A 15,065-nucleotide genomic window follows, 5' to 3' on the forward strand; every position below is an offset into this window, starting at 1 on the left:
AATTTTTTAAATTGTGAAGTGCTAAAAATGTTTTCCATTCTAGCTGGGAACATCCAACAACTCATTTCAGTAATTATTTATTAAAGACTATTACTTATTATTAATAATTTATTCTAATATTAAAATAGTATTTGTTTCCGATCTAACGGAGGGACCAGGCAAGATACCAGGTACAGCGTAATACATGCCATGATAGGGAGAAAGAGAAGAGGCCTTAATCTCATGTGCCTCTATTCACCAAAGGAGATAAGCAATAAGTTTACATATAAGGAAACAATGAAACATTCCCTACAGTGGCCAGTGCACCAACAGAAGAACTTATAAACTACACGCGAGAAATCTACAGTCTATTAGGACAATCCTCTATGTCTGCATTTGATTGAAATGGGCTCAGATTTTAAGTGAAATTAAATCATTGAAAAAAAAAAGCAAATGTTTTGATAATGTGTGCTTTCCTCTTATTTCAGACTTTTCCAGAAGTCAGTGGGTTTTGGGGTACATCCATTGGTAAGATACTCTCCACGGGCATTGCTTGATGAGTCTGACATTTGAACATGGCAAGCATTGCCCTCCGGAACCTACAATAAAAAAGGGAAAATCTGGCATTACCCATGAGGACCTGGCACTTTTAGAGTACTATCAAACATGGCTATGATGCCACTACTACCAACTGGCATCTCCAGATAAATTTCTGCTTCCAGCTTTAACATCTGCTGTTGAGACCCTTGGTCAATGTATCAAGCGTATGACACAGTTAAAGACCACTTGTGCACCACTGACTATTAACATTGAAGACACTTAATAAAAACCACTAATTATGTCTAAGAGGGTGCATCTAACGTCATTTGCAAGGAATTATTTACTTGAACTAAGGATGTGTATTTCATGCATTTGTTCTTCTAAGCAAAGGCCAGTTTCAATTAAGAGGAGCTTGAGAATGCCTGACCTTTCCTAAAGAACTACCAAGAGACTCTGAATTTAAAATGTGTTCTTTATGCTTCTTATGCAGTCTGCTTCTTAAAAGTTTTTATGTTTCTTCATATATCTGTGGCTAAAGTTGCTTTCCTAACGTGCATAAACACATAAGTGTAATAGAAGCAGCACTGGCATTCCAGGATCAAATTACTTCACCTCTACTGAGATTTTTCTGGTCAAATATTTAAGCACAGTAGATTGGTTCATCCCAATCTACTGTAGATTGGTTCATCTACTGTTACATCTTTAAGCAGTTACAGGAAATGAAGCAGTGTAAGCTTCACTGATGAGGCAGGAAAGAAATCCTTGCTCAGAGGCTCAACAAAGGGGGGAAGGGGAAGATTCTCAACTATTCTGAGTGACTACACACTCCTGAAGCCCTTTATGTTAGCACTGAATTTTTCCTTGCATTTGAATGATATGTCTTCCTCCTAGTAAATATACAACTATGCTACCCACTTAGGGAGTCCAACTGGCCTTGCTTTGTCCATTTTCCAGTAATAGAACTACTCTCTTCTTTGCAAAACCAATTCCATGTATTTTAAATGGGGTAACCATGTGATCCAAGCTGAGCTCACCATTGACCATCCAGGGCCACTTCTGCCAGAAAGCCATGTGAGACGAAATTCACACTTGGGGATGCTTAGCTTGTGGAACTTGGGTCTTGAGTTACCCGTGATTATCTCGCCTCTGTGTAGGAAGAGCCTGTCACAGAACTGGAGCCCTAGACATTTAAGGTCCTAAATGCTTCTCAAGTTGCATGAACCAAATAACTTTTACATTCATCTGAAGTGAGTTTCTGTCACTTACCTTCCCAAAAGTTTTAGAACATTATCCATTGCCTTTTTAACATTCTTTCTGTATACTTGTTTTAGTTGAGAACCATTTTAGACATAACTTACTTTTTATTAGCAATCACATAAATACAGGGATTGTAGAATGTAGAAGATTTTGCAAACAGTGGAGCTAGGATGGCCACTGAGGGAGGAATCTTCTTCGGGTCACCAAAAGAAGCCCATAAGCACACGATGGAATAAGGGGACCATGCCACCAGAAACATGAGTATCATTATCACAGACATCTGTAAAAGAAATCAATATTCGCCAAACCCAATATCTAAAATATCAAAATAACTAATATACCTTAAACTGCATGAAAAATTATCTGGATTGGAACTTGAATAAATTTATGTTTTTGAAGACACAGAGGAAAAACTGAATTTTTCCCCTCATACTTTGCTAATGTGCCTGAGGTCATCTATAACAAGAGCTTGTGAAATGGACAGACTGGTGCACGAATGTAAAGAATGCCGGCTTTCTTTTGGTGAGCTGGGGAGAATACAAAAGCTGGCCTGGATGACAGGCAGAAGGACCCACTCCTGGCCCACTTGGAGTAACTGTGCTAGGGACTGCTGGTGTTGCGCTTTCTTTTCCTCACTCTCATCTGCTAATCTAAAAAACAACTTTCTAACTCTTTAAACTCAATGTGAAAAAAAAAAAAAAGTCCTCTATTGAGTTCAGGGAATTCTCATACAGGCCATTTGAGCTTGGTATATAATAAATCACATATAATACGTACAGTGCAGATAATTTTGTAAAGGAGCTATCCTTATATTTTGTTTGAATGAAAAATTATAATTACATTGCTCCCTCCTGATTGCCCACTAAAAAGACAGAAAAGGTTTAAAAAGACATAAACACATAAGGTCTGAGAACCACAGATTAGACAGCTCTGTAAAAGTTAAAATTGAATAACCATTAGACAAGTGGCATACTACTTATCAGACTTGAGAATGATTTAAAAAAATTTTTTTTTAATTTTAAAGAGCCAGGAATGAGGGGAAATCAGGTACAGGTGAATCCACTCCACAGAACTACAGAAAGCCTCAGGAATTGGAGATGACAGTTCTGAATGTGGGGCTTCATTTGGAACCTAAAACACAAAAACTCATTAAAATCTGCAAAAAGAAGCAGTTACACTTCTGAATCCCCTCTCTGTTCAGCTAGGAAACAGCCCCCTCTCCCCAGAAGAACCCCAAGGGTCAGTGTAAGAGAGGGTAAAGCAGGGAAACTTGAGACTGGGGGACACCAGGCTCAGCTGAGAGCTGGCGTACTGTCCTGAAAAGAGGGGGGCTACACGCTGTCCCTTCCCTGCACTGAGCCATGAGAATGTGGGTACACAGACTTTTATCTCCTACCCAGAAAGGCGAAAGAATCTTCTCGCCTTGGAAACTGACCAGCCCAGAAGAAAATACCCAGAGGTACAGATCATTAGAAACCCCCCTCTCCAAAGACATATCCCAGTGAAAGAGCACAGCGAGAGCTCACAATCAACTTTTTAGCGCATCACTCTTAAATATGCAGGGACAGTCACTGATCACCAGACATTGAGGAAACACGCAAACTGACAGGCAGAGACCAAAACAGTGCAGGAACTCGGGGGAAAAAAAATATGTGATGAACAGAAGGAAAATGTAAATATATACACAATATCATCACAGAAATGAGAGAAGATACACATGCATTAAACAAGAAGAGGACACTATCAAAAAGAAGTATAAAATAATGCTTCCATCTCATCTATAAAAGTGAAAGCAGAATTTTTAAAATGCAACAGGAAGGTTGAAATGTATGGTCAGCCAGGGTAAGGGTGAGGTAAATAAGGTGAACTGTGCAAGTGCAGGGTCAGATCCTGTCTTTATTTAATATCTTATATTTTGTTCAATGTGGACTTTCTACATAAATTTTGATTTTTTAAAATACTGCACTAACTACTTGATTTTTTGATTACTGAGCCTTTTGGCGCCTGCTTAAATTTTGCACCCCAGGCTTGAGCCTCACTCTCCTCACCCAATCCCAGTCCTGGACACGGTTGCGGAAATCTCTCAGAAAGTAGAAACAGGGACTTCCCTGGCGGTCCAGTGGTTAAGACTTAGCCTTCTAATGCAGGGGGTGTGGGTTCGATCGTTATTTGGTAAGCTAAGATCCCACAGGCCTCCCGGCCAAAAAACTAAAACATAAAACAGAAGGAATATTGTAACAAATTCAATAAAGACTTCAAAAATGGTCCACATCAAAAAAAAATTTTTAAAAAAGAAGAAAGTACAAACAAAAACAAACAAACAGGGGACTTCCCTGGTGGTGCAGTGGTTAAGAATCTGCCTGCCAATGCACGGGACATGGGTTCGAGCCCTGCTCTGGGAAGATCCCACATGCCATGGAGCAACTAAGCCCGTGCGCCACAACTACTGAGCCCGCATGCCTAGAGCTCATGCCTCGCAACAAGAGAAGCCACTGCAATAAGGAGCCCGTGCAACGCAATGAAGAGTAGCCCCTGCTCGCCACAACTAGAGAAAGCCCACGTGCAGCAACAAAGACCCAATGCAGCCAAAAATAAATAAATAAATAAATTTATTTAAAAAATAAAAAAATTACCCAAAACAGCAGATAAGCACATCATTTAGAAATACGGAGGCCAACACCAGAAAAAAGAGCCAGAGAGTAAGAATCGGGAGTTGGGGAGAGGTGACTGCAGGGGCCAAGGAACCATGTCCATGTAAAAGCTTGATTACAAAACCTTTTTAAGGATTTTAATGTCTTACCTTTGTTACATCTACCTGATCTGACCAATCTCTGTTGAGATACTCAGTGCAGTTACTAGTAGCATGATGTTTAATGGATCGAGTGACATGGTAATAGCAGTAAAACATCATTATCAAGGGCACAATAAAATTTATCGCAACAACCATCATGGTGTAAGAAACAAAAGATCTGAAAGTAAGAAAAGGAAATAATTAAATCATGACATTAAATCACTACTCATTTAATATACTAAATAGAGTAAGGGAAACAGGATAATTATCAGAAATAATACTGGCACTGTCCAGCAGTCATTATATTATTAAATAGCTTAGGAAGTGCATTTGACTTTGAGTTCATTTGGACTAGGGGTTGGCAAACTATGACCTGTGGGCCAAATCCAGCCTGTCGCCTGTCTTTGTAAATAAAACTTTATTGGAACCACATTCATCACATACAGTCTAGGGCTGCTATCACAGGCAGAGTTGAATAGTTGCAATGGAGACAGTCTTGCCTGTAAAGCCTAAAATATTTATTTTTTGACCTTGCACTAAATCTAAAAAGTTTTAGATTTAGTTTGAGAGTTAGAAATTTTCTATTTGCTTTTCTTCATAATCTTTCATTTCCTTTAATAAACTAAATTACCCCCTTTTCCCTGGTAAATATAGGAAAGCATCACTGATGAGCAAGCAAATCCTTGCAGTGACTGTGCTTTTGCTGCATAATTCTCAGGAGATGCTTTATTACCAGATCATCTAGAAAAGAAAGCCTGGACTTTTGCCAGATCTGCACACTGTCTAGCTCCACTAACACTCCTTTTCCCCGTCAGGTCCTACCTCTAAGGTGCGGATATTGGAAGTATTCTCTGTTTTGCCTTTGCTGCCAGAAGATAGAGGAAGGAACAGAGCAGGGGACAAGGGGAGCTGGATGGCCTTTCCTTGAAAATAAGCATAATTCACTTTTCTCAATTCATCTCTGCTGTAATCATATCATCTATACCAAGGAAGATCTTTGTCATCTCTGCATGAGAAACATTTCATCTGACCTTAAATTTGAAATGGTGAGAAAATGTCTACACTAGAAGCATTTGATTATAAAGTGTAAACATGTCTCTTACACATCATTTTTCCGCCAGTTTATGGTACAGGTGGCCCCAGTAGGATCTGGGGCATAACTAGCCCACCCAACAATAGGCATCAAAGCCCAAAAGAGGCCATTGAACCAGGCCCCCAGAATCATGCTGATGTAAGTGTTGGTGGTCATTCTTCTTCCTATTAACAAACATATGGAACATCAAAGTCATTTCCCAATGATGTGATTCATATCTTCATTTTGTTTTAACTGATTATTCAAAGTTGTCATCAAATAGATTCTTCACAGAGCACTTTAGTTCACACAAAGCCTATCTACATGAATTCACATTCTGAAAAAAAAAATGACATTTAAGCTGAAACCTGAATGATAAAATGATCAGTCAGAGGATAGAAATGGAGAAACACTAGGGAAATAGCATTTACAAAGACCCCAAAGTGGGAAAGGGTTTGGCTAGTACCCCAAAGTGAGAGGACCCCAGAACACACTGGAAAGGTAGCCCAGGGCCAGAATGCGTGGGACCTTGGAGGCTGTGTTATGAAATTTGGGTTTTATTCTAGGTATAATAGAAAATCACTGAAACTTTCAGTCAAGGATTATCAGAGAAATATGACTGACCGTGTTGCAAGCCATACATTTACATTTTGAAGTGAATGTGTATCGAGCAGTACTTAGGCAAAAATGGGTTCACTGAGAAAGCTGAGAAAAGTGCTGTACCTGCATCAGGACAGCAGATGGTCAGGTATCGATCCACAGCCACAACTGTGAGCAATCCAATACTTGCCATTCCAAAAAAGATATTCAATCCAGCATAAATCTGAAGATTAAAATTGGAAAGATTCCACCATTCTACACATCCTCCCAAGAGACATTTACACTTTTATCCCATTGCTAAAATATATTTTAAATACACTGAGAGTTTTTTATTTTACTAATTTTAAAATATATCGTCTATTGTCAAATTATAAGTGGTTTAATAAAGGCATTTATAGAAAATGTTTTGAGACTTCATTAATTAAAATAAACTTTTTAAAAAATGTTAAGGCTTAAAGTAAAACTTCTATACATACTCTGTGGAGTGCAAAAACAAACCATAAATTAAGTGCAATGCATATAACCAACAAAAGACTGCTATTCAGAAGATAGACAATTCAACAGGCTGAAAAGACAAACAGAAAAATGGGCTATTAACACAAGAGGAAACCTGCATGTTTATGACATAAGATGTACAATCACATTAAATCTTGAAAGAAATGCAAATTATAAGATACTATTTTATATCCATCAAAATGCTACAAATTCCAAGTCTGACAACCCCAAGTGTTGGAGAAAATGTGGAGTAACAGAAGTTCTAGCAACTGGCACAACCATTTTGGAGAGAAATTTGTCCACATCTGATAAAACTGAAGATAAACATTATCTACAACCAAACCATTCCTTTCCTAGTAATGTATCTAAACTCTCACACATTGCAGAAAAAGACATGTATGAGAACAATTTATTGAAGACTTGTTTGTGATTTAAAAAAATTGGAAACAGGGAATTCTCTGGCAGTCCAGTGGTTAGGACTTGGTGCTTTCACTGATGGGGCCTGGGTTCCATCCCTGGTCGGGGAACTAAGATCCCACAAGCCAAGCCACACGGGGCAGCCAAAGAAAAAAAGAAAAAAATTTAAAAAACCCCAAACAACCTGAAGCACATATTGCAAAACATTAAGGTTTGACAAAACTGGTTGGTGCACACATGGGTATTCCCTACTCTCTACTCTTTTCATTTTATTCTCTATAGTTTTAGAGCTTAAAATAGCTAATTGTTTTAAAAAATTAGGCCAAAAGTCATTAATGCAAATTAATATTAATTTATTTTCTTGTCAGTAAAAATCATCGTAGATATATTCACCAGCAATTCTCTTTGAGAACTTTCCATAGAAAAAAATCAGCAACATGTTGGTTAACTACATTACTTAGATATTATGACACAGTCATTATTTTATTGTTTCAAATGAAAGCAGAGTATTTCTTTTTGAATTTGTAATATGCAAGTTTTTATTTGAATATGCAAATTTTCACTTTTCTTCTCTAGTTGACTGCTAATTTTTTGTTAGTTTAGCTTTTTCCTTTGAGTTGGGGAAATTTTGAAAATATAATGATGGCGACTGATTTCATTTCTCTTATTAAAGAATATATTTCCCAGTCACTCCTGAAGCCATTTTTATTAAGAGCACCATATCTATTATCCTACATAATCTTATTTGATTGAAACCCTTGGGATTTTTTAAAGACATTTAAATGTACATTTTCTTAATCTACTTTATTTTGCTTTGATTCTAAAGATCTCCAATACCTGACATCCTGCATATCCAAACTTCCAACTTCCATGCAGATCTGAAGCAGCAGACATGGGGTAGCCAATGCTACTGACCCCTATATCAGTAACAGCCAAGTTAATGATAATTGCATTTGTGGGTGTCCGAAGCTCCTTGTACTTAATGAAGATGCCAAGAACTATTATGTTGCTGAGAACACTTATCATACCTGAGAACATAAACAAAAAAATCACACATTTTGTTTAATTTGAATGTGTAAAAGTAGAATCAAATTAAATATTTAAGCTCCTTCAAAAATACAGCAAATCCATTTTGGTTTGTTTACTTGAAGAGCTTCAGCTATTCTTCAAGCTAGTTGTAATATCTTCACAGCCCTTTTGTAAAACAGAAATATAAAAATTAAAGCACAAAGAATCTACAAGTTGCCTAAACCAGCACTAAAGACTGGTGTTAATGTCATCACTATTGATCACTCTGTCCTTGATGTTATTCCCTTGCATGTCATGATACCACCACCACCGATTTTTAGGATATACATATGATCATACAATCTCCTTTGGCAGCTTAATTTTCTCATCCTCCTTCCTGAAGCCTGAGGCTCTCCTTTCTCTATAGTTTCTCAAGCCTCAGCTATCATTCTATCCTAACAGTGCTTCTGTCACTTTCCATCCCTGAAATATGCTCCAGTCCCACATCCCTTTTCATACAATTCATTGTCATTAAACATTTATTAAGCATCTACAGTATGTAAGATCATATGACTGTTTCAATATCACTTGAAACTCAACATGTTCAAATCTAAATTCTTTATTACACACACACACACACACACACACACACACACACACACACACACACACACACACACACACACACACACACACACACACACCTATAGAAGAATGCACACTGCAAGGTTTGGCTATCCAGAGAGGAAGTCGGACTGGCTTTCAGGTCCACTGAGAAGCCTCACAGGCCATATCACCCTAGTCAAGTCTCCACAGCCTGGGATCTGACTTCTAGACCTGCAGGTCCAGAAACTCAATGTTGTCGGTGCCCCAGAATTGGGGATTCAGGTAGACTGATGACTGAAATTCTTAATCTGAATGCCAGTGTTTTCATTTACAACAAGAAATATTGTTGAGTGGACTGGATGTGCATGTCAGCCTGTTTAACACTCCCTACATGCAACAAAGAATGCACACATTTCCCATAAGCCAGATGTGGGCCATATTAGGTTCTAACAGCTGAGAGAGGCTAGAGCTATTACCAGATTCCTAGGGGGAAAAGGAGGGGTAAGGAACAAAAAGCATAGAGTGGTGTTCACCACCATGAAGAGAACTCTGGTGATCAGCTCCAGCTATTGCCAGAGAGAGGGAAGGTTTCCAAGCACCAACACCCAAATGTATCAGCTAAGGAAGAACTTCTATTATATCTTGGCACCTTGGTCAAAACTTCCATTCAAAATCCTGTTATACTAATCTTCCAGATTCCTATTCTTTCCTCCTGCATGCTGCTGGCAGAATAAACTTTCTACAACATAGAATTAACCAAGGCTCTTCTCAAAACCTCCAACACACCCCAACGTCTGCGTGATAAAGTCCACATGTCCCAGCCTGGTATTCCAGGCTCTTTGCCTCAATCTGTTTTTAACCTCTCTAAGCAAATTTTCACACTTGTCAAACAAGCCCTCCATCTAATTATTTATCAAATGCACCAGGCTTGTGGTAAATTTCGACTTTCATTTCTCCCACTTGGAACACCCTACTCCTTTCCTCTACCTTTCCAAATGCTACCCTTCAAAATTCTGTTCAAGGCCAATTCTGCCCCAAAGACTTGTCCTCTGCATAGTATCCTCTCTTCTCTAAATTCTCAAAGTACTTGTTTATATTATACTTTACCTTATGTGATGCTATATTACTTAATTCATATATGCCTAGTCTTCCTGTGTAGATTTTAGGCTTCTAATCATTTCTATGTTGTATATATGATATATAGCAGATTTATTTAATAAACGGACAACTAAAACTCATATTGCTTAAGGTCTATTATTCCTGCAAGCATAATTAAGGCACAATGATATCAAATTTGATGATTCTTTGGCTCAATATTTTTGCATCTAGTATTGTAGCTCCAAAAAGTTTAGTGAATTGAAGAGTCTTTCTGGGCTAGTTACAGATTTGATGATTTTTAAGTCAGATAAAAACACAGTGCAGTAAATTGTTGCCTACCAAATATGCAACCAGAATAAAGTAATTGTGCTTTGGGGGCGGTTTTAGATATAACAGGGAGAATGAGGTAAACAATTAGCCCTTTTTCTATTTTCTCTGCAGCTGTCTCAAGCACTCTACTTTATTTCCTATCTGTAGGTGTTTTCTAATGAGTAGACAATAGATCATTTAGTAGTTAGGTCTATGTTCAGTTAATTTCCCCTTGGCTTCTGTGGCTCTCCTCCAATCTCTTTGGCAGATCCTTCTTAATCCACTTCCTGGCCTTTCTTTCTTCATCTCTACCTTATTAAATATATGCATTGTCCAAGTTTCTGTCCTGGACCTTCTTTCTTTTCACGTTCAATATACACTCAGTGATTTCACACAGATCCAAGGCTATATGCTGTTGCTTTCCAGATCAGTCTCATAAAATTCAAACTCATGTGCGCAGCTTTTTACGGGACTTCTCTCAAACGGAACCCAGAGATTTTCTCTCTTGACCCAAACATGTTCTTCCCCAGATGTGCTCCCATCTTGATGAATAGCTTCACCATCTATCCAGGGGCCCAAAAGAGAAACCTAGATGTCATCTTTGATGCTCCCTCACCTTCTCCCCCAGTCTCCACATCCAACCATCAATTCTAACTTCTAGCTCTTGAATGTGTCTATCTCCAATGCTACTACTTCCTCCTCAGAAGTCTTTTAAATCTTAATCACACAGGGGCCACCTACCTGGTCTCTTAGCTACCACTACAGCACATTTCTAAAATACAAATTGGATCATGTCATTCAGTGATTCCCCTATCGCCTTTACGGCTTAGGTCTTTCATTAGCTGGTACACAGCCATCCTCTCAGCCTAGTACCTCTCACGCTTCATCCTACAGGTCACCCGTAATGAATCTATTTCAGATCCTTAATTCACCATGCCCTCTTGCTCCCCAGCATTGGAGCAACTGGAGAAAGGGAGAGTGCTCAAGTTGGTAACATTTTTAAGAGCTACAATCTGAGAGAAATGTTAAATTAAAAATTAAATTTAAAATGAAAAATCTAAATAGGCTCTTGGTAAAAGTAACAAATGAAATAAATGCTTTGACTAAATTCTTTTCCTCACGGTTTTGGTTTCGATTTGGACATTTAAGTGAGTTTTGTTAAAGGGAAAGATTGGGGGGCCCAAAGAACAATAAACGTTTGAACAAAAGCATAAAGAAGTTAGATATGCTCCCTTCAGTTCATCTACTAAAAACACAAACAAACAACACGTACTCATAGTATTGATAAAACTGATCCTTGTGATTATACCTGACGGTTCTAGAGTCGAAATACCTGAGTTCAAATCCTGCGTAGCTACTTAGTAGATGTGTGTGTTGGGAAAGTTATTTAGACTCTTTATCTGTAAACAGGGAAAATAAAATTTGCTTACTGAATTAGCATAAGGATGAATTATTCTGTACATGTAAATATTTAGAACAGTGCTTGGTATATACCAAGTATTCCAATAATAACATTAGTAGTGGTAGCAGTAGTAGTAGTGATGGTGGTGGTGGTTGGAGTAGTAGTAGCAGTAGTAATAGTAATTCTAGTAGAAGTCATCATTGTCATCATAGTAAGATTACTATTACTATTACTATTACTGTTACAGGGGTAAGAACCAGCAAGAATATTTTCTTAACAGGAAAATTTCTTTGCATGCTTCTTTTGTAACCAGATCAAAAAAGATAGCTTTTCTTGGTCATCTACCAAAAACTAACTAAACCAAAAGTTTGTATACAAAGTACTTCTATGTAATTGTGATAAGGAGCTTATCTCTTTAAGTAGCATATTGTTTTCTCCTTTCTGTTGCAACATCAAAAAAAAATTCAAAAAGAAAACAGAACTTATCCAGTGCTTATCATACAGAGGTATTCAAATGAAAAAGTTGGCTGAGGAACCACATTTTCTACCACAGAAGTAATACTCTGAATTATGGGGAAACTAAGCAATTATAAAGAATAAACTGGGTACAGTAGGATTTGTTATGTTTTTACTCTACTTTTGAATATATTCGAAAATTTTCATAAGTCAATCCAAAAAATAATAAACAGTTACTTATAAAACTCATTACTAAGCATAAAGTTGAAAATGAAGTGACTGCTAAGCATAAAATTAATACCACAATTCAACCTATACATAAAAAAGGTAATCAGAGAACTTCTATTGTCAATTTCCCCATTCCTTTTTTTCAGCCAACAAGTCTTTATCTTAATCCAATATATGCATCAATGAGTGTGTGTATGTGGGAAGAAAGAAACATTTGTCCAACATATACTGTATATATCACTTAGGTATATTTGTGCATTATTTAATTTTACTCTTCAAAACCATTGTGACAGTAGCTTATTCTTATCCCCATTTTACAGATATGAAAATGGAAGAACAAAAAACTTGCTCACTGTTACAAAGATACTAAAAAATGAAACCAAAGCTCAGTTTTCCAATACAGCATTCGAAAATGAGCTCAATTTACAAACTCTGTCCTCAGTGACAATACACTCTGCTCTCTCTTTTTACGACTTTAATTTTCTTTCCAGGATCTTTCGATCTTAACTAGATTCCACCACCAAGGACAAAATTACAGAAAGTATGTATGAGAATAGTAAATGCTATAAAAATACATCTTTGCCATGGTGCACACTATTCCCCAATAAAAACTTAATTTGACAATGTAATAACCAAACATATGGATAATTACTCATTTTATAAAAAACTTTTCTCAGCCCCATTTCACGGCTCTCACTGCCTATCAAAATTCAAAATAACTTGTTATATTAACCACCATTAACAATGTTTCCATTTATTTTCACCTACAATCTCTTTTTGATCTTTACAGCCAGGAAGTAGAGCAAGTATTATCATCCTTATTTATCACATGAGCACCCCAACTGAGAAAGGATAAGTGACTTCTCAAGGTTGGCCAACAATATAGAACTTGAAACATTATCTCTGAACCCATGCTTTTTCTACTACCTTATGCTGAAAACCTCTGCTTTTCTTCACTTATTCAAAAACAAAATAACTATTAATGGAATAAACATCCATACCTGCCGTAATCAAGTAAGCTGCAACAATATTGTGTTCAGTCTGTGAAAAGGTCGAGCCGTCTTCATTCTTTGAGTCTGAACTGTTGCCTAAATTATTCCTTAGCATTTTGGAGGGAAGATATCAAGATAGCCTTCATAATGGGCCTTCAATATCTATGAAATGTTTCAAAAGCCACCTAGGGAAGAATTTTCAGAACCAATCATTTCCACTTAAAGACCTCAAAGAAGAGCCTTTTCATAGAGGCCCGCCCTTAACAAATTTAATTGGGCTAAAGAGGAAAGGATTTTTAATTCCCAGAACAAGGGAAAAGCTTATTAGCAAAATAAAGAGAAATAACGAGCAACACACATTTTAACCAATTAGGGCATCAGCTTTATATCCAAGGAGATTATCAAGTGCACACATCCCATTTAAACAATAAACAAACTCAGAAAATCAGATCAGGACCTGACCTAACTGATTTCTGCGGGAAATCAGTTTCAAAATTAAGAGCCAGACTTACTGCTCTAAAACTATTCAGATTAAGGTCCCTGTTTTCTGTTTGACCCTTTCAAGTTTTCCATTTCAATTCCTTTTGTTTTTTCCATAACAATTTAAATCATTAGAGATAAGTAAAGAAGTAATCTCACCCATCCTTCCAAATTTTACTCCCCTAATGGTAATAATATTGTTCGGTGTATATTCTGCTTTTCTTTGCTTACAGAAACATGTATTTATACAACTGTTTGAGGTTTCTTCCACTTTTTTTTTCATTCTTTTCAAAAAATGGGGAGCTATGTATATATAAAATCATTCTGTAATTTGTTTTCCCCGAAAGCCATACCATAAATTCCAGGTCAATAAAGCATGAATATAGCATGATCTACCTTACAATTCACCTCAGTTCATTTACCCTACACTTTGATATGCACAAGTAGTTAATCTGGTAATAATCATAGCATGCACCAGCAAAGTATCTAGATTCAATAATCCATCTTGTAAAGTACTGGGCAATTCTAATATTCTGGATTATATTGTTATAACTCCAAAAGTGGGTAACATAAGTGGGTGACAATCTAATATGAACATTTATTGTTAGAATAATATATCCCTATACCTTTTTTCCTCATATTCTTTGTGCCATGTAATATAAAAATCTTATTCTTCTCAATACTGAATTTCTAAAAATCATAATTTTACAGAAATGCTAGATGCACCAAAGTTAACAGTGTAAGCATATAACAGAACCACTAGAGGGCTATATTTACCCACTTAATTTAATTTTATAAATCTTAGAATGGCACAGCAAGAAGGGACTGGATAATCCTTTTGCCTCAATTCTCAGTTATACACATATATAAACTGAAGAAGTTGAAATCAGGTTGGTCGATCTGTCCCAGATCCCATAGCTACTAGTACTCAAATTTTTATAAACGTAATGAAATATTTGTAAGTGTATCTATACTAGGAAAGTGAATCTCTTTAGTATTCCAATATCAAAATATTTTCAAATGACCCTAAAGCAATGAACATAGTACCTAAGATGACCTCTCCCTGTTAAAAATCTATGGGTTGTTAGGTTTTAAGTCTCTTTTCTTTTTTTTTTCTTTTTTTGCATTCACCATTCACTCAAAATTTTTTGAGTTTACTTTGGTTCATACTCCCTTCCTTTTCTGTAATGGATTATGCCTAGTTAGTTTTAGTACCCATTTAAACTTTCCAGAAATAATTTTTTCTATTTATAAGAACTGAAGAGGAGAGATTGGTTCAAGATGGCGGAGTAGAAGGATGTGCGCTCACACCCTCTTGTGAGAGCACTGGAATCA

At 36.9% G+C, this 15,065-nt stretch overlaps 1 protein-coding gene across 2 annotated transcripts in view; it reads right to left on the reverse strand.

Annotated features, from left to right (window-relative positions):
- Positions 1-15,065, reverse strand: part of RRH (retinal pigment epithelium-derived rhodopsin homolog) — a 23,269-nt gene continuing 8,204 nt past the window's right edge. Inside the window, exons 2-8 of one of the 2 annotated variants that reach the window (XM_030864072.2) lie at positions 13,260-13,435; positions 7,989-8,179; positions 6,363-6,462; positions 5,671-5,824; positions 4,577-4,745; positions 1,878-2,056; positions 1-578 (exon numbers count right to left, since the gene is read on the reverse strand). In XM_030864072.2, coding sequence (XP_030719932.1) covers positions 464-578; positions 1,878-2,056; positions 4,577-4,745; positions 5,671-5,824; positions 6,363-6,462; positions 7,989-8,179; positions 13,260-13,365 — 1,014 coding nt within the window. In that variant the 5' untranslated portion in view covers positions 13,366-13,435 and the 3' untranslated portion in view covers positions 1-463. Of the gene's footprint in view, positions 579-1,877; positions 2,057-2,465; positions 2,908-4,576; positions 4,746-5,670; positions 5,825-6,362; positions 6,463-7,988; positions 8,180-13,259; positions 13,436-15,065 lie in introns of those variants that run through there. The other variant, XM_060299100.1, reaches the window with a different exon arrangement.

The sequence above is a fragment of the Globicephala melas genome, chromosome 5 (genome assembly GCF_963455315.2).
Source record: "Globicephala melas chromosome 5, mGloMel1.2, whole genome shotgun sequence".
NCBI lineage: Eukaryota > Metazoa > Chordata > Mammalia > Artiodactyla > Delphinidae > Globicephala > Globicephala melas.